Below are 14,417 nucleotides of genomic sequence, written 5' to 3' on the forward strand. Positions count from 1 at the left end.
TCTAAACACATGTATCTGGGGTGTCAATGTCAAGTTCAATGACATTTCCCTAGGCTGGCCCAAGGCCACAGAGAGCTGGGCAAGGGATCATTTTCCTTTGGATTCCATCATTGGTTGACCGTTCTGCTATTTAAGGCAACTTACAGAGCATACAATCTTAAAAAAATAAAATGAAACAAGAACAACACAACTCTTTTTTAAAATGGGCCAAATTAAATACTAACCTCCTCAGAAGGTGAGGAAGCAGAAGGCTTATGTTCTAGTATGCTCATGTAAAAGGGACAGGGGAAAAAAACATGAAATTGGATGGTTTTGTGGCTCCTCCACACCCCTTCTGGGAATTCTTTCCTTAACTAGAGTCACAGAGGGGATAATAAAGTGGACTCGTTGGCAACAGGCAAGGTGGGCCCTGTGCTACATGTCAGGACTAAAGACAGTTTCCATCCAGTTGAATGGGGCTGACGGACCTTTCCAGTAAATACCTGGTTCCTGGTTCGAGCATTTCTTCTTCCTCTGATAACAAAAAATAAACAGGCAGCAGAGCAGGAGAAAAAGAAAAGATTATGCAGGAGTAAGATCAGTTAGAGTAAGCAGATCCTTCAGAGTCCGGGAACGCCGAAATGCAATGGCAGCCAGTGAAGGGCCAGGGAGATGGCAGGCAGCCTGCGAGGCTCAGGAGCTAGGGACCTGCCCGGCCAGCCTTCCAGGGTGGCTGCCTTGGACACCAGAGGGCAAAGAGGCCTCTTTCAGTCCTTGTCAAAGTGCAGGAACGTGAGCACTAAGCCCTTCCCTGACCTTAAGTTTACCTTCTCCTCAACACAGGGGCTGTTTATTCACCAGCAATGAGAGCCCACCTGAGACCCCTTAAGGTGAACCCAGCTTCCCACAGAAAGGCGTCTACTGGGACTGTCCCTGCAGTCAGCTCAGAGAACCTCGCTCTTAGCTCTTAGGTAACCAAGACTATGTCTCTCAGGGGCCCTCTGGATAGGACCCAAGGGCAAGCTGCCCAGTTCCAATTTCACATGGTGGCCGGTGCTTTCCCACCCAACAGCTGAGGCAGCAGGTCCCAGGTACCCGCTCAACTTTGATCTCCTTCTGCCCAAGGACCCTGACTCTGGCACTGAAAAAAACCTCAGGGAACCCAAAACTGACAAAACCTGAAGTGAGGGAGGGCCATACAGTCAGAACGCCTTGGCGATCTTGCAGACAGAAGCAGAGCCTTTGCTTTCACTGAAGCCGCCCGTTTGTAGGGGAGAACTACCTTCTTCTTTCTTCCCGTACAGGCAGCAGGTCAGGCTCTGGGGTGCGTGCTGTGTCTCACTCGGCTGCTGGGGAAGGCCACCCCCCTGCCTGAGGATCAGGAGGATGTGAGCCTCCTCCCCGGTGTCACCCGTCCAGCCCCTGGCGTCTCAGCTGCTAGGATTTTCCTACATTGGCTGAGCCCACCTGAACCTAGGACTGCAGTGACAGATGGTCAGGTGGGGACCGTGGGCGCGCTCCGGAAAGCCCAGGCAGCACTCGCAGCTGACACTTCCCTGGTGCTTACTCTGCGCCAGCCAGAGCTCTAGAACCTGGCATGAGCTACTTATCTGATCCTCGTCACACACTCACGTGCGTGCATGCTCAATTGCTTCAGTCGTGTTCGACTCTGTGTGACCCTCTATGGACTGTAGCCCACCAGGCTCCTCTGTCCATGGAATTCTCCAGGAAGAATAACTGGAGTGGGCTGCCATTCCCTTCTCCAGGGGATCTTCCCAACCCAGGGATTGAACCCGGGTCTCCTGCATTGCAGGCAGATTCTTTACTGTCTGAGCCATGAGGGAACTTCCCTTGTCCCTCTAAACCCTCACAATCATGGCATTTCCATGATGTTATTATACTGACAAGCCTTTCAAAGGTTTGGCATTTCAGAGATGGGGATTCTTAGTTCATGCTGAATCTTCTTTCACATAGCAGGGTAATCATAAGAGGAAAGTAAATTCCGTTCACAAAGGTTGAAGGACTGAGTGCATCACACTGCCTTTTCAATTTCTGAGAGTTAACCATCCTTGAGATTGGGGCCCCGCTACTGCAGTCTGCCCCAAACTGAGCTCAGAGAGGGCACACAGAAGAGCTGGTTGAACTGCACTGATAATATGTGGTACCAGTACATGTGACTACAAAGAAATGCAATCACTTAACAAACAAACTGTTTCAGCCAAACTATCCTCTGAGGAAGCTCTCCTCTTATTCCAGGGACGTGCCCTCTCTGGGGTGTCCCTCTCTGGGGGCTCTTTTCAGAGCCAGTCTCCTGGCGCCCAATGCATCCTATACCTCTTGCCATTCTGTGGCTCCGGTGGCTGCAAAGCTGGACTCTGAATGACACTTCTCATTCCAAAGACCGTCCATTCAAAGACAAGGTTTTGGCACCGCTGACAAAGACGCTTGTTGCAGGCTTGTGGGAGACTGACCAGGTGCAGCAAAGCCTATAGATTCAGAAGGACTGACGTCTTCCAAGGGGCAAACACGCCCTTGGATGTTTTGTTTGTCAGGGGAGTAAAGTCAGATGACTTGATTGTCACACATTTTATGTAGGAGTTCTCCACTCAGAGACTGTTTCACTAAACAGAACACCTTTGCTTTCAAATGCCATCAGGTGAGAGCACCTTCCAAGCGTCCTGACAGATAGCCTGTTTCCAAAGCGCTAAGCGTATTCCAAAACAGGTCCGTGTCTCTGAGGTTTCGCTCATTCTCTTCCTTCTCTCAGCAGCTCCTCTGTCCATCCTCCCCTCTGCCGTGTTCCGAAACTTCCTTCAGTGCTGCCCCTACCCCGATGCTCACAGCTCTTCCTGGTCTAGAGTGCTCACAGAACTTATTTCTGTACCGATCAGTCACCAAGCACTCATCTTGAATCATCTTCCACATTCAGCTTTCTGCATCAAAAACCTCCTGTGTGACACAATAAGGTCCTTGAGGGCAGACAGTAGCAAATGGGCCTCAGTCTCCCCTCAGCTCTGGAGTGCGATTTTTTTGAGAAGGAAGTCTTGTAGGAGTGAGGAGGGAGGATGAAGGAAGGGCCCTCGACACAGCCCTCTCCTCCCGTGATCTTCTGGATGGCAAACTGTTCACTCGGGGTCACCTCCAAACAGTGCCCCTTTCCTGCTGCATCCAGCAGCAGCACCCTGCCTTTTGGGGTCCTCCAGGCCTCCCACCTCTGAGGCATCTGAGAGCAGCGGCTGCTGTTTCCCACTCCTCGGGCACCCCCAACTGGGGTCTTCCGGTCCCTCTTTCCCTTTCCCAGAACTCAGTTCACAGGCAGAGACAGTCCTGGGACCCAGGCTGATCCTGCCCACACCCCCTCCCACACCTGAGGCCGACCCTCCCTGCCCAGGAAGTCCTGTGAACGCCCTGTCTGGGGATGGAGGAGAGACAGCTGGAGCAGAGGCAACCTCCAATACTCCAAACGTGTCTCAGGCAGGGCCTGGGAGCCTTCAGGGCCTTTTCTCCTGACTCACATGAGTCTTATTTTCTGCAGTCAGTGTCTTTGTTAGACGGTGGCGGGCTTCCAGTAACTGGCAGGGACCTTCCTCCTGCTCCTCTAAGTAACGTTCAGAGTGCATCTGCCCTGAGGATATTTCCCACCTGCTACCCTTCCCACCTCCATCACCATCTTAACTTGCCTTGAGCTGTTCTATCTGGGATGGCTTGATCCTTCACCCTTAGCAGCCGAGAAGCAAGAACAGAGAAACTCACTGAAATGAAAACCTTCCTTTTCAGTTTAAGGTGTAAAGGGTTAACCTGGAATTCTATAAGGACTACTTCATCTTTTTTCCCTTCTCCCAAACTGCCTCACAAAAAGCAAAACAAGGTGGAAGGGTTGTCTCTCATACAAATCATATGTGTTTCCTTTGTTGGTCTATTCTCAACTTAAAAAACAAAAAAACCACTTGTGTAAAAATACACTGTTATACAACGCAGGGTTTTCCTTTCTGTTGCTTCCAAACAGTCTGCTCCTGGGAGACGTGTGTGCAACGGGAGGTGAGGGGGTTTCTCTAACTGTCCCTCAGCCTGGTCAGGACTATAGTTCCTCAAGCAGGGGAGCAGGACTGACAGCCCTCCCCACTGCCCACTCAGCCAGGGCTGAGAAGCAAGGGGAGGCACTCTTAGAAGCCACAGATCAGAGACATAAGTGCCTCTGAAGCTACAAGCAGGCCACCAGGAAGACCAGCCAGCTACATGGCCTGGCCCAGGGCCCAGATGGAAAGTTCTGGTTGGTCAGATGTCAGTCTGTCAGTAGGTCGGGGCAGGGCTGTTGGCCAGGGTAGGAGGTGGAGAAAGGCTGCCATTACATTGGGCACGTTCGCGGACTCCGTGGCTCCCCAGCAAGTACCTTAATGAACGCTTCCATACAGCCGTTAAATAGTTTATGGCTACACACTGAGAGAGGCCTAGGTCTCCTCATTTTCTGTGGTTTAGGGGGAAGACAGGGGGGCCTAGGGGAAAACGGAACAAAAGAAATCAAGAAAGCAACCAAGGTAAACATACAATGGGGGAAGACGCTATTGTAACCCACGACTGAAGGAGAACACAAAATGCAAATGGAAGGCCTGAACCCCCAGTGCATTGGTGCCCAATGCTCCATCTGAAGGCCTCTGGATGTTCAAGGGTGTCTTAACGGATCCACAGTGTCAGGCAGGACCAAGGCGCATGTAACACAAATGCATTCTACATTATGGGGGGTGGTGGGCACTGTCGGGGAAACCACTGAAACTCCAATCAGAGGCTGTCATTCCGCAAAGCTAACCAGATGGAGGGGGAGTCAGGAGTGAGATGTAACCTGTAGCTGAAGAAAGCAAGAGACTTTCAAAGATGATTGGAAGGGTTAATTTTCATTGTTTTGGCTTAAACGCATCACCGAGTCTCAGCTCCCGATGTACCGGGCCACTGATCTTCCTAATGCCACTAAGCATTTCAAATGCACTTGACTAATCTTTATTCCATTGATCTAAGAGCTGGGCAGTTATTATTCTCATTTTAGAGATGAAGAAACTGATGCCAGGAGGGCAGCTGCAGCTTCTTCGGGGGCCCCCGGGTGAGGATTATCTCCTGTCCTTTAGTCAAGTACACTTTCAGTTAGTGTTTTCAAATTCACTGTCATACTTAACATCAGCTTAACCCTGCATGTGTGGCCCCATTTTACCGAGGCCTAAACTAAGCCCTAGAGTGGGGAAGGAGCAGAGCTAGGCCCCAAACTAAGCCTCTTTGGCTCTAAGCCCAAGATTTTTCCCATTGGATCAGTCATGGAACCTTAGGGCACTTTCCCAAATCCTGCCCAAACTCATCCATTCCATTAACCCTTGCCAGCAGAGGACTGGGGGGTCAGGTTGAAAGTGTCTTGCTTGACTTTAAGATCTCCATTCCCTGTGCTCGATCCATCTCGGCCACAGGGAGGGGCGATCACACCACAGTTCACCAACAACAGTGAGATGGCCACAAACACTGAACCGGTTTCCAGAGTTGCTCACATGCATATGCCTGTGTTGGCTTATTTGCTCACCTTTCACCACCCAAGTGGCCTGACTCAATGCTGCCAGCCTTCTAGGTCAAAGGACTTTTAAAGGTTAGGAGGAAGACCCCTAACCAAGAGACATAGTTCACTTTCAACTAGCTTAGCTCACAGTTTGGGAGGTACCAAGGCGGGACCCAGCCTAACACAGATAATGTCCATGTGTGACGAACAGAGACCTGGGCCCCCCATGTCTTGATTGATTTCTGTGAATGGGCAATAAATCATACGTGCTGTGGAGCCCATCAAGGAGATGAGACTCACACTGCCTTGCTCGCCTGTCTGCTTCAGCAGCCCCACCATCAAGGGAACTCAGATCAGCTTCCTTTTGGTGTCTGAATACTGAGCAAATACTGCTAGCTCCAGGACATGCATGGGCAAAGACACAGTGGAATCCAAATCTCATGCCACCCAAACATTGGAACCAAAAATAACAGCACAGACCAAAACGTTGAAAAGAGACAACAGGCAAGGTTATTTTGAGCCCATCTTGGATCTATGTCAATTTGGTTAGCTAAGTCCATGTCATTTCTTTTTCACAAGTTACTTATTTTTTTGAGGATAAAGGCATGTGAGAGTGAGTATTTCTTATGATGGATCTGCTTTTGAATTTACATATGCCAAAGAGAGTGCCAGAAATGTGACAGGGGGCCATAGGTTTTATGTTTAATAACCGGAGGGTAGCAGCTGAGCCACCTCGTTCCCATGGTGATTTGGGTCTCTGCTTTTGAACGTGTCCGATCATTTCATTATCTCACACTGCATGATATCCTCACAGCAACCCTGAGAAGTAGGCAAGAACTATTAAACCTACTTTAAACATAAGGCAAATGAGCCACTGAGAGATTAAGAAACCTGCCCAAGGTCACAGGAATAGAATTCAGCTCTTCCTACTCCAGGTCCTGGTGTGAGTGTGGATGTGGGGAAATGGGTTTTACCACAGAACACCCAGCAATCGCATTAAATTATCTATTAAACTCTCATGGTCAACAAGAGTAGAGACTCAATGTAGGTGTTGGACACCAATACCAAAAAAAAAAGTCTAGGGTGCCTTTAAAATTTATTTCATAAAGTTAAGTCCTAAGGAATTTTTTTTTTCCTCTGAGTTATAAAATTTCTCCTGCCCAATCCAGAAAGCAAAGGACTGTTGGAATCACATCAGGATTTCTTCCTTTAGTGTGGTACTCTGTGCACAGAGCAGAATCTCTGACAAGGAAACGTAGCTATCCCAACTTCGCATGACATCAAATTGATCCCGACTTACTGAAGTGCTGGGTGGGGCACAAAGTGGGGAGCAGAGGGGCAGCTCAGCCAAGGAAAGTGGGGCAGCCTAAGCCTTCCATCTCTTCTGCTGCTCAGTTGCAGAGCAAAAGGAAAGAAAGAGAGAGAGAGAGAGAGGCAGGGAAAACAGGAACAGAGAAAGCCACGGAGAGGAAGAAAGAGAAACCAGAGACCAATGTCCCCTTTCTGCCTTCCAACCAAGATGAAAATTCACACACATTAGCAACACAGAACTTGGCCTCAAAATTATTCTGTGACCAAAAGGATGGTGATTTTCCTAGACGACCTCACAGACATGGGAGTCAAAATTCAAAATGGCAGCAACATTATAGTTGGATGGTGGTCAGGCTCTCGGAGGCTGCCTATGGGTGTGCATGCGGTTGCATTTTTGTAGACAAGAAATCTCAAGTGATTCCACCACTAATTCAGACTTGCAGCAAGTTCTAAGTTAGGGAACCCAGTCAATGGTTTGAAAAACCATAATCAAACTTTACGTTTGCATTTGACTTTGTCATTTACTATACATCTTTCAAGTGTATTATTGTATCTGGTCTGCCTAATTTTTTGTTATTGTTTAGTCACTAAATAGTATCTGACCCTTTGAGACCCCATGGACTACAGTGCACCAGGCTTCCTTGTGTTTCACTGTCTCCCGGAGTTTGCTCAAATTCATGTTCATTAAGGCGGTGATGCTAATTACAGGGTTATTATGAATTGGGGCTATTCTAAGACAACATTCTAAAGTGTGAGAAAAAAATACAACGTGTTGCAGCCCATGTGCAAAACTGGTCTATCTCTACAAGGCCAGCGGCAGCTTGTTGAGAGGATCTGCTCAACCGATCATCCAAAATGACACTGACCTTTGACAGGAAACTATGGGAAATAAAGAGGGCCACAGTGTAGAAACAGCTCACCCGGGGCATTTAAGATTAATCTTAAAAATACTTCCAAGCTAGCAATGCACTCTATGATAAGTTAAAAATGATTTTTAGAAGAGGAAGCTTTTAGTTTACTAAGAGAGTTGCCTTTGACCTTGGCCAAGGGCCAAAGTGCAGATGGCTGGATTTACGGCTTAGTACAGTGCAGTGCAGCGTATCTAAGTGGGAGGTCTGTAATCCTAGCTTGGATTTCCCAGGCCCTAGGTCCATGAGGGTGTGGAAGACAACATCTCAGGGGACTTTATTTTTTAAAAAAGCAAAACCCCTCAACTTTTCTCTAAGGAACATCCTGGGACCTCGCCAAGGGTTTGATGACAGATCTCTCCTACAATCTGCTGGAACCACTATTCCTGTATGAGTTCTAGGAATCAGGAAGAAGTGAGGGATGGCTCAATTCATCCCCCATCTGTTGCACTATTTGCAGACTTTGGTGTAAAATGTAGCTTCTGGTGTTTGGGGACTATGACAACACTCTCTTGCCACAGATAGATTTAAAAAAAAATTTTTTTTAAAGGACAACACTCTCCTGCCATAAATAAATAATTTTTTTAAAAAGGCAACATTTGCCATAAATAAACTTAATTAATTAATTCGTTTTTAAAAAAGGAATTTGTTTCTAAAAGATTCTTAGAAAGTAAGCCTGCACATCTGCTGGCCCACGTGCTGGGAGGGCCTCCTCTGGCATCACGAATCATCCCAGTGCTCCCAGACTGCCGGGTCCCAGAGGAACAGCTGCACAGACTAAGCTTCTGAAGAGTCCCTGGTCTCCCACCCTGGGCTCAGTAAACTGAAAACCTCAGAGCTTTCCAAGCCTCTTCCCAGCCAACTCCATTCCAGATGAGGAGGGAGTTGGTTCATCCTTCTTGTTGCCAAATAGGACAGCTTTCCAGGATTCTGAGCCACTGGGAGGAACTTGTGGGGAAAGGATGTCACTGGGTCACTGGGCCCAGAATGAGGCAAAAATTAGACCTCAGTGGTCACATGATGGAAAAGTGCAGGTCTTGAGGCCACCACTAAATTCATGTTGGGCGGTGGGACAGGCATTGCTGGGGACGGGGAAACGGATGGGCTCTAAGGTACCCAGGCAGCGATGGGGCTGCTTAGGGACCTAAATTCTCTGCAGGTAAAGGAAAGGTCCAGTCCTGAAGTCAGACCCTCAGCTATCCGCTGCTGAGTGAAAGTGTTCACTGGCTCTGGTCTGCTCAGGGGAAAGCGCAGAGGGTAATGGTGAGCGAGCTGGAGAAAGCGAAGCTGTCCACTGTTACTTCTCGAGCAAGGGGCTCCGCCACCAGTCCATCCCAGGGCGGTGAAGTCGGAAGCCAGGGCCTGCAGCAGCTGGGGCTGTGCGCGCTAGTGTGAATATGCGCATGCGTGTGCCCGTGGTGCTGGTGCTGGATTCCGGCCAAATCCAGAGCAATGGCAAACCCGGACCCCGGCTTACTCCGTCCCGCCCCGCACCCTCGCCCCCACCCTCCTCGGCAGTTTGCTCGGCAGCCATAGAACGGATGGGGAGACAGGTGGACAGCAACCTGATAAACTCTGGCTTCTGGTTGCCCTCAACCACTCTGCAATATATATTACGGTCCCTTCCTCCCACCTGATGGATAGCGCCGCCAGGGACGACACCCACCTCCCAGAGCAGCTCTGAAAGGCTCCCTCCCTGTCACAATCTAAAGCTGGAATGAGCAGAGCAGCCAAAGGCCTTTGCCTCCCCTCTCAGCACAGTCACACCCCCGTGGGGACACTGGTGAGGCGCTGTTCCCTAAAACTGCTGCTCCAAGCTCCAGCACCGAGTCCCACCCTCCCCGCCCTTCCTGCGCCTCCTGCCTCCTCCCACTCCCCACCTCGGGCGGCAGGTGCAGGAAACAGGATCCCTGGCTCTTACCTGGTTGTACCGCATTCCGCTCTCTCTCCTGGAAAGAAAAGTGTACATTAATGTTTAATTGTTGGTTTTGTTTTCATTTTTGCTTGTTTGTTTATTTTACTTTTGACCGGTGCACATTCATCTTTTTCTAAAAACATGAAACAACTCACACTTGAACTTAATTATTTATGTAATGGGAAATCTAATTATGCCTAACGTATGGTCTACTGGGAAGAACTGAGTCTTATTAAATCCTCCGTGCCTCCTATTTGTAGGGCCATGTTCACATATATTTTATTTTTTATTGTTCACATAACAAGGCTTTTGAGGTTCATCCATAGCATGACTGAGTAATTCATTCTTTTTTGTGATGCAGTAGAGAACCTCTAAGTCAGCACTGTCCCATGGAAATAAAATGCAAGCCACAATTTCTAGTAGCCACATTACAAAACTTAAAGAGAAATAGATGAGATTAATTTTAATGTTATTTCAACATGTGTCAATATAAAAAATTAATAAGATGTTATAGGTATATGCAGGCGTGTGTGCTAAGTCGCTTCAGTTGTGTCCGACTCTGTGCTATCCTATGGACTGTAGCCCACTATATTTCTCTGTCCATGGGGATTCTCCAGGCAAGAATACTGGAGTGTGTTGCCACGCCCTCCTCCAGGGGATCGTCCCAACCCAGGGATCGAACCTGAGTCTCTTATGTCTCCTGCATTGGCAGGCGGGTTACCACTAGTGGCACCTGCGAAGCCCATTACAGTTATATATACACATATAAACATATGTGTATAGTACTAACTCTTTGAAATCTGATGCTCATTTTGCACATTTCAATTCATGCTAGCCACGATTCAAGTGTTCAATAGTCATAGGTGACTCGCGGCCACCATATTGAACTGCATTGCTCTAGATTCTAGAATCGCATACAGTATTCACATGAAGAGACTTTATAGAAGAAAGAACTGAGTATTTATGCTTCTGTATGGAAAACAATGCTGAATGGAGCTGGGGAGGAAAATGAGGGGAGGAAGACAGTGAAAGAAGTCTGAAAATAAAACTTGGAGCAAATCAGCACACAATTCCTTAGTTCCTGACCAAAGCCACAAGCAGTTACAAGAGTTACTGCAGCTGGTTGAACTGAAGCCAAAGAAGAAAAGGAGAAAAGTGGGGTAAAACAAGAAAATTTGCTCTACTCAGTTTGACTGTGTATCTGGGGTCTGAGGCAAATTCCTGCCAGACATCAATTTGAGTCACATTTTCACGTAGACCTAAGACCCCCAGTGAGAGCTGATGGCAACCCACCTAGGAAAGGGTCAGCCAGTGGCCTGGGTTGGCTATAAAACATGTCATTTCCCTTAGGGATGTAGTTAACTGTGCAACTCTGACTGACAGAGGGGACCTAGGAAGAGGCTCCGGCTCCACCTCTTCTTGGACTGGCCCACTCCTCTATGTACTCACTGTGGTCCAGGCACAGTGCTCTTCTCTTTGTTCAACCTCACCTCATCCCTTCCTGCCTTCCCATAGGCTGTTCCCTCTGCCTCATCACCCTTTCCCCAGTTTTTCATGTGGCAGACACATTCCCACCCTTCAGGACCAGACAGTCTGACCTTCTAGAAAATGACTGAGCCACCAACAATAAAGAATATTTTCACAATCCCAAGAGTCTCAGATGGTAAAGGGCAGAGCATTTTTTATTTCTGCCCTTCAGCTTAAATGTCCCTCCCCTTGGAGACCTCTCTGATCACCCACATTAAAGCAGGTGCCCCATGCTCCTCAACCCCATACACAACTATTCTCTATCTCAGCCCAAATTTTCTACTCAAGGACACTTAGCACAGTTACAATTCTTTACTTAATGGTTTGTTTCCTGTTTGAGGTCTCTCTTCCCCAGGAGGGCAGGAACCTTGTCTGTCTTATATATACTGTACCCCCAGTCCTAGCCAAGCACAGAGTCTGCGCTTTTGATGGGTGGATGGACAGATGAATGGACAAATACGGGCTAGGAGGGAAGAAAGGAATAGGCAGGAATCAAAGGGTCTGGGTCCTGGAAGTGGAATGTCAGAACACACTCAAGACAGACTTTGCTCTGGCAACAAATGGAATCGATTCTCCTTCAGCTTTGACTCACATTCTAGCTCTCAGGAACCCCTTTACTAACATCTTTTGAAAAATGGTGTTTCAACTTCTAACAGAAATCAAAAATGCTCTGCCCTTTACCATCTGAGACTCTTGGGATTGTGAAAATATTCTTTATTGTTGGTGGCTCAGTCATTTTCTAGAAGGTCAGACTGTCTGGTCCTGGTGGACATTTTGCTCTGTAATGGACATTAAATCTCGGCCTGAAAAGGTTATGTCTCACTCCTTTTTATAGACAACACACCATGTACCCTTGAGCGGCTACAGTAAATTGAAAAACCATTGTATCTTAGGTGTAAACCCTGGAGCTTACTGATTACCCAGAGCAATATAAAAGGTCAGAAATCTAAGGCTCAGAGATGATAAACTAAGAATTCTCTAGCCAATAAAATGACGTAGCAACAGCCAAAGGCACATAAGGGTGTGCGTTCTTGTTTCCAAGATGTGGCAGTGACATTTTTAACAAGGAATGCCAATTTACAGGGCACCTAGAAGCATTTTGACTTATATTCCTGGGGTCAGTTATGTTCAAAAATTAGCCTCTAAGTGAGGGTGACCCGAAAGACCTAGAGTTTCCTCCAGCTTGTGGTTTCTCTGAGGCATGCTGTCAAAAGAGTACTTGAGAGAGACTGAGGCACTAGACATGATATTTCATTTCCTTTTTTAATAATAAAAACCTTGTATCTTTTTTAGCCAAGATATTTCACTTGGCCCCATATTTCTCACCTGTTTTCAAACAACCAGATTATTCCTCCCAATACGAGACAGCTCTCAGATGAGAGGAAAAGGCCACTGATGCAGGTGTCACTCTCTAGCCCCACTCTCACAAGAACTTTCTACTGAGTGGAAGAGTTAACACGTCCAGGTAGGGAGGACTCATCTGACGACTCTCAGAGGAGTAAATTAGAAGGTTCTGAGCTTTATCAAACTAAGTCAGTGCAAATTCGTCCCTCTCCCTCAATGCCCTAAGAATCCACATGTATCTTTATTGTGCAGGGGGAGATACAAAAAAGACTGAAGATTTGGTCTCAGCTTCAGTTTTTTCAATAGTTCAGTAATTTATTAACTTTAGTTAATAATAATTTATCAGTATATATTAATTGTGACAAATATACCATACTCATGTTAAATGAAGATGTTAATAATACGGGAAGTTGGATGTAGAATATATGGAAACTGTACTGTCTTTGCAACATTACATATAAAACTACTCTAAAATAAAAAGTTTGTCAAAATAAGAAAAAACTTCCCCAGAACTGACCAGTCTAACAAGACCTGTGCCAGATATCAAAAGCAGCACAGTGGACTTTGCTCACTGCTGGCTTGCAAGAAAACAGGACTATGGAAATTCTTCTAGATGGCTCTTTTTTAGCTGCCATTGTACTTCTGAAGTTGCATTTCCTGTTTTTTGTTGTTCTTCAGCTCAAAACTCAGGAGAAGGACTCATATATCTCAGAGCAAGACGCAGCTGAAGGCTAAACACACTTGGAAGACCAAATGGGTCAAGAATCACACCAACCAAAACCAATTATTATTAATATCTCATTAAGGCCACTCAGGCAGGAGCAGGAATAAAAGCTTGCATCTGATAGCACTCACAGGGAAGCTCGAGAGAAGCACTTTCTCAACTGGGATCTTATTTTTTAAAAGAACATCTTGTTTTCTAAATCTAGGGTGTCTGACTTCGAAAACACAAGTAGTCAGCAACTCACGTGGACCTGCCTTCTGTTAAATGGCTCATGAGAAACACCCCTCAGCACCCAGTCCCATGACCAGAAAAACCGATCCTGCAAGCTGTGAAAGCTGCTCCATCATACACTCATCCAAGCTGCCCTCAGGACTTTGTGTCTCTTCCCTTTCCCTCCATTCTCACTGGTTTGGTTCCCTCTGTGTTAGCCACAGTCCCCCATGGCCCCATTCTCCTGGTCCAATATTGAAATGTCAGGATGAGCAGAATATAAAGGTTGCGGGGGGTGGGGGACAGGGAATGAAGAAAAAGCTCATTGCAACTCACTCTTCCCCACTCCTCCCCTCAATCAATGAGTTCTGTCAAATGTAAACACCCATGTCTAACCTCCACCCAAATCAAGAAACAGAATGTTTCCATCATCCCCAAAAGATACCCAGCTGTCACCAGCTATAGCACACAAATCTAGTCTATGGCGACAGAAATCAGATCAGTGGTGGCTTCAAGTGGAGGATGGGGGGTGGGGGGGCGTGAGGGTTGACTGCAAAGAGGCACAAGAGAACTTTTGGGTTGTCTCTTTGGGGCTGGAGCTTTTGAGTGCTGGTTATACCTGGGTGTATATGTTTGTCAACCCTGATGTCTACACATAAAATGGGTGCATCTTATGGTATTTCCATTATATGTCAATAAACTTGATTGAAAAAAATTCCACTGGTGTTAGTTTCAAAGTCCTGGCTATTCCTTAGAGCCCTAGTTATTCATCTTCCTAGAAGCTTTTCCTGTTCTTCTGGGCCCACGATAAAACCTCCCTCCGGGGACTCACAGTCCTCAGAGCCTGCATTGTTCACCTGGAAGTTTATTCAGAATTTCTGTGTGATAATGTTATCACCATTTAATTTTTTAATGAACTCATGAGTTGTCTCCCAGCTAGACTGTAAATGTCTTGGGGTTGGAAATGGT

General features: G+C 47.0%; 1 protein-coding gene across 8 annotated transcripts in view; it reads right to left on the reverse strand.

The window, feature by feature from the left end:
* Window positions 1-14,417, reverse strand: part of SRGAP3 (SLIT-ROBO Rho GTPase activating protein 3) — a 245,427-nt gene that overhangs the window by 37,072 nt on the left and 193,938 nt on the right. For 2 of the 8 annotated variants that reach the window (XM_043442104.1, XM_043442110.1), the window contains exons 11-13: window positions 9,650-9,677; window positions 6,810-6,896; window positions 468-513 (exon numbers count right to left, since the gene is read on the reverse strand). In XM_043442104.1, the coding sequence (XP_043298039.1) occupies window positions 468-513; window positions 6,810-6,896; window positions 9,650-9,677 (161 nt within the window). Of the gene's footprint in view, window positions 1-467; window positions 514-4,369; window positions 4,473-6,809; window positions 6,897-9,649; window positions 9,678-14,417 lie in introns of all 8 variants that reach the window. The other 6 variants (XM_043442107.1, XM_043442111.1, XM_043442106.1 and 3 more) reach the window with 5 other exon arrangements.

Source organism: Cervus canadensis, chromosome 22, assembly GCF_019320065.1.
Source record: "Cervus canadensis isolate Bull #8, Minnesota chromosome 22, ASM1932006v1, whole genome shotgun sequence".
NCBI lineage: Eukaryota > Metazoa > Chordata > Mammalia > Artiodactyla > Cervidae > Cervus > Cervus canadensis.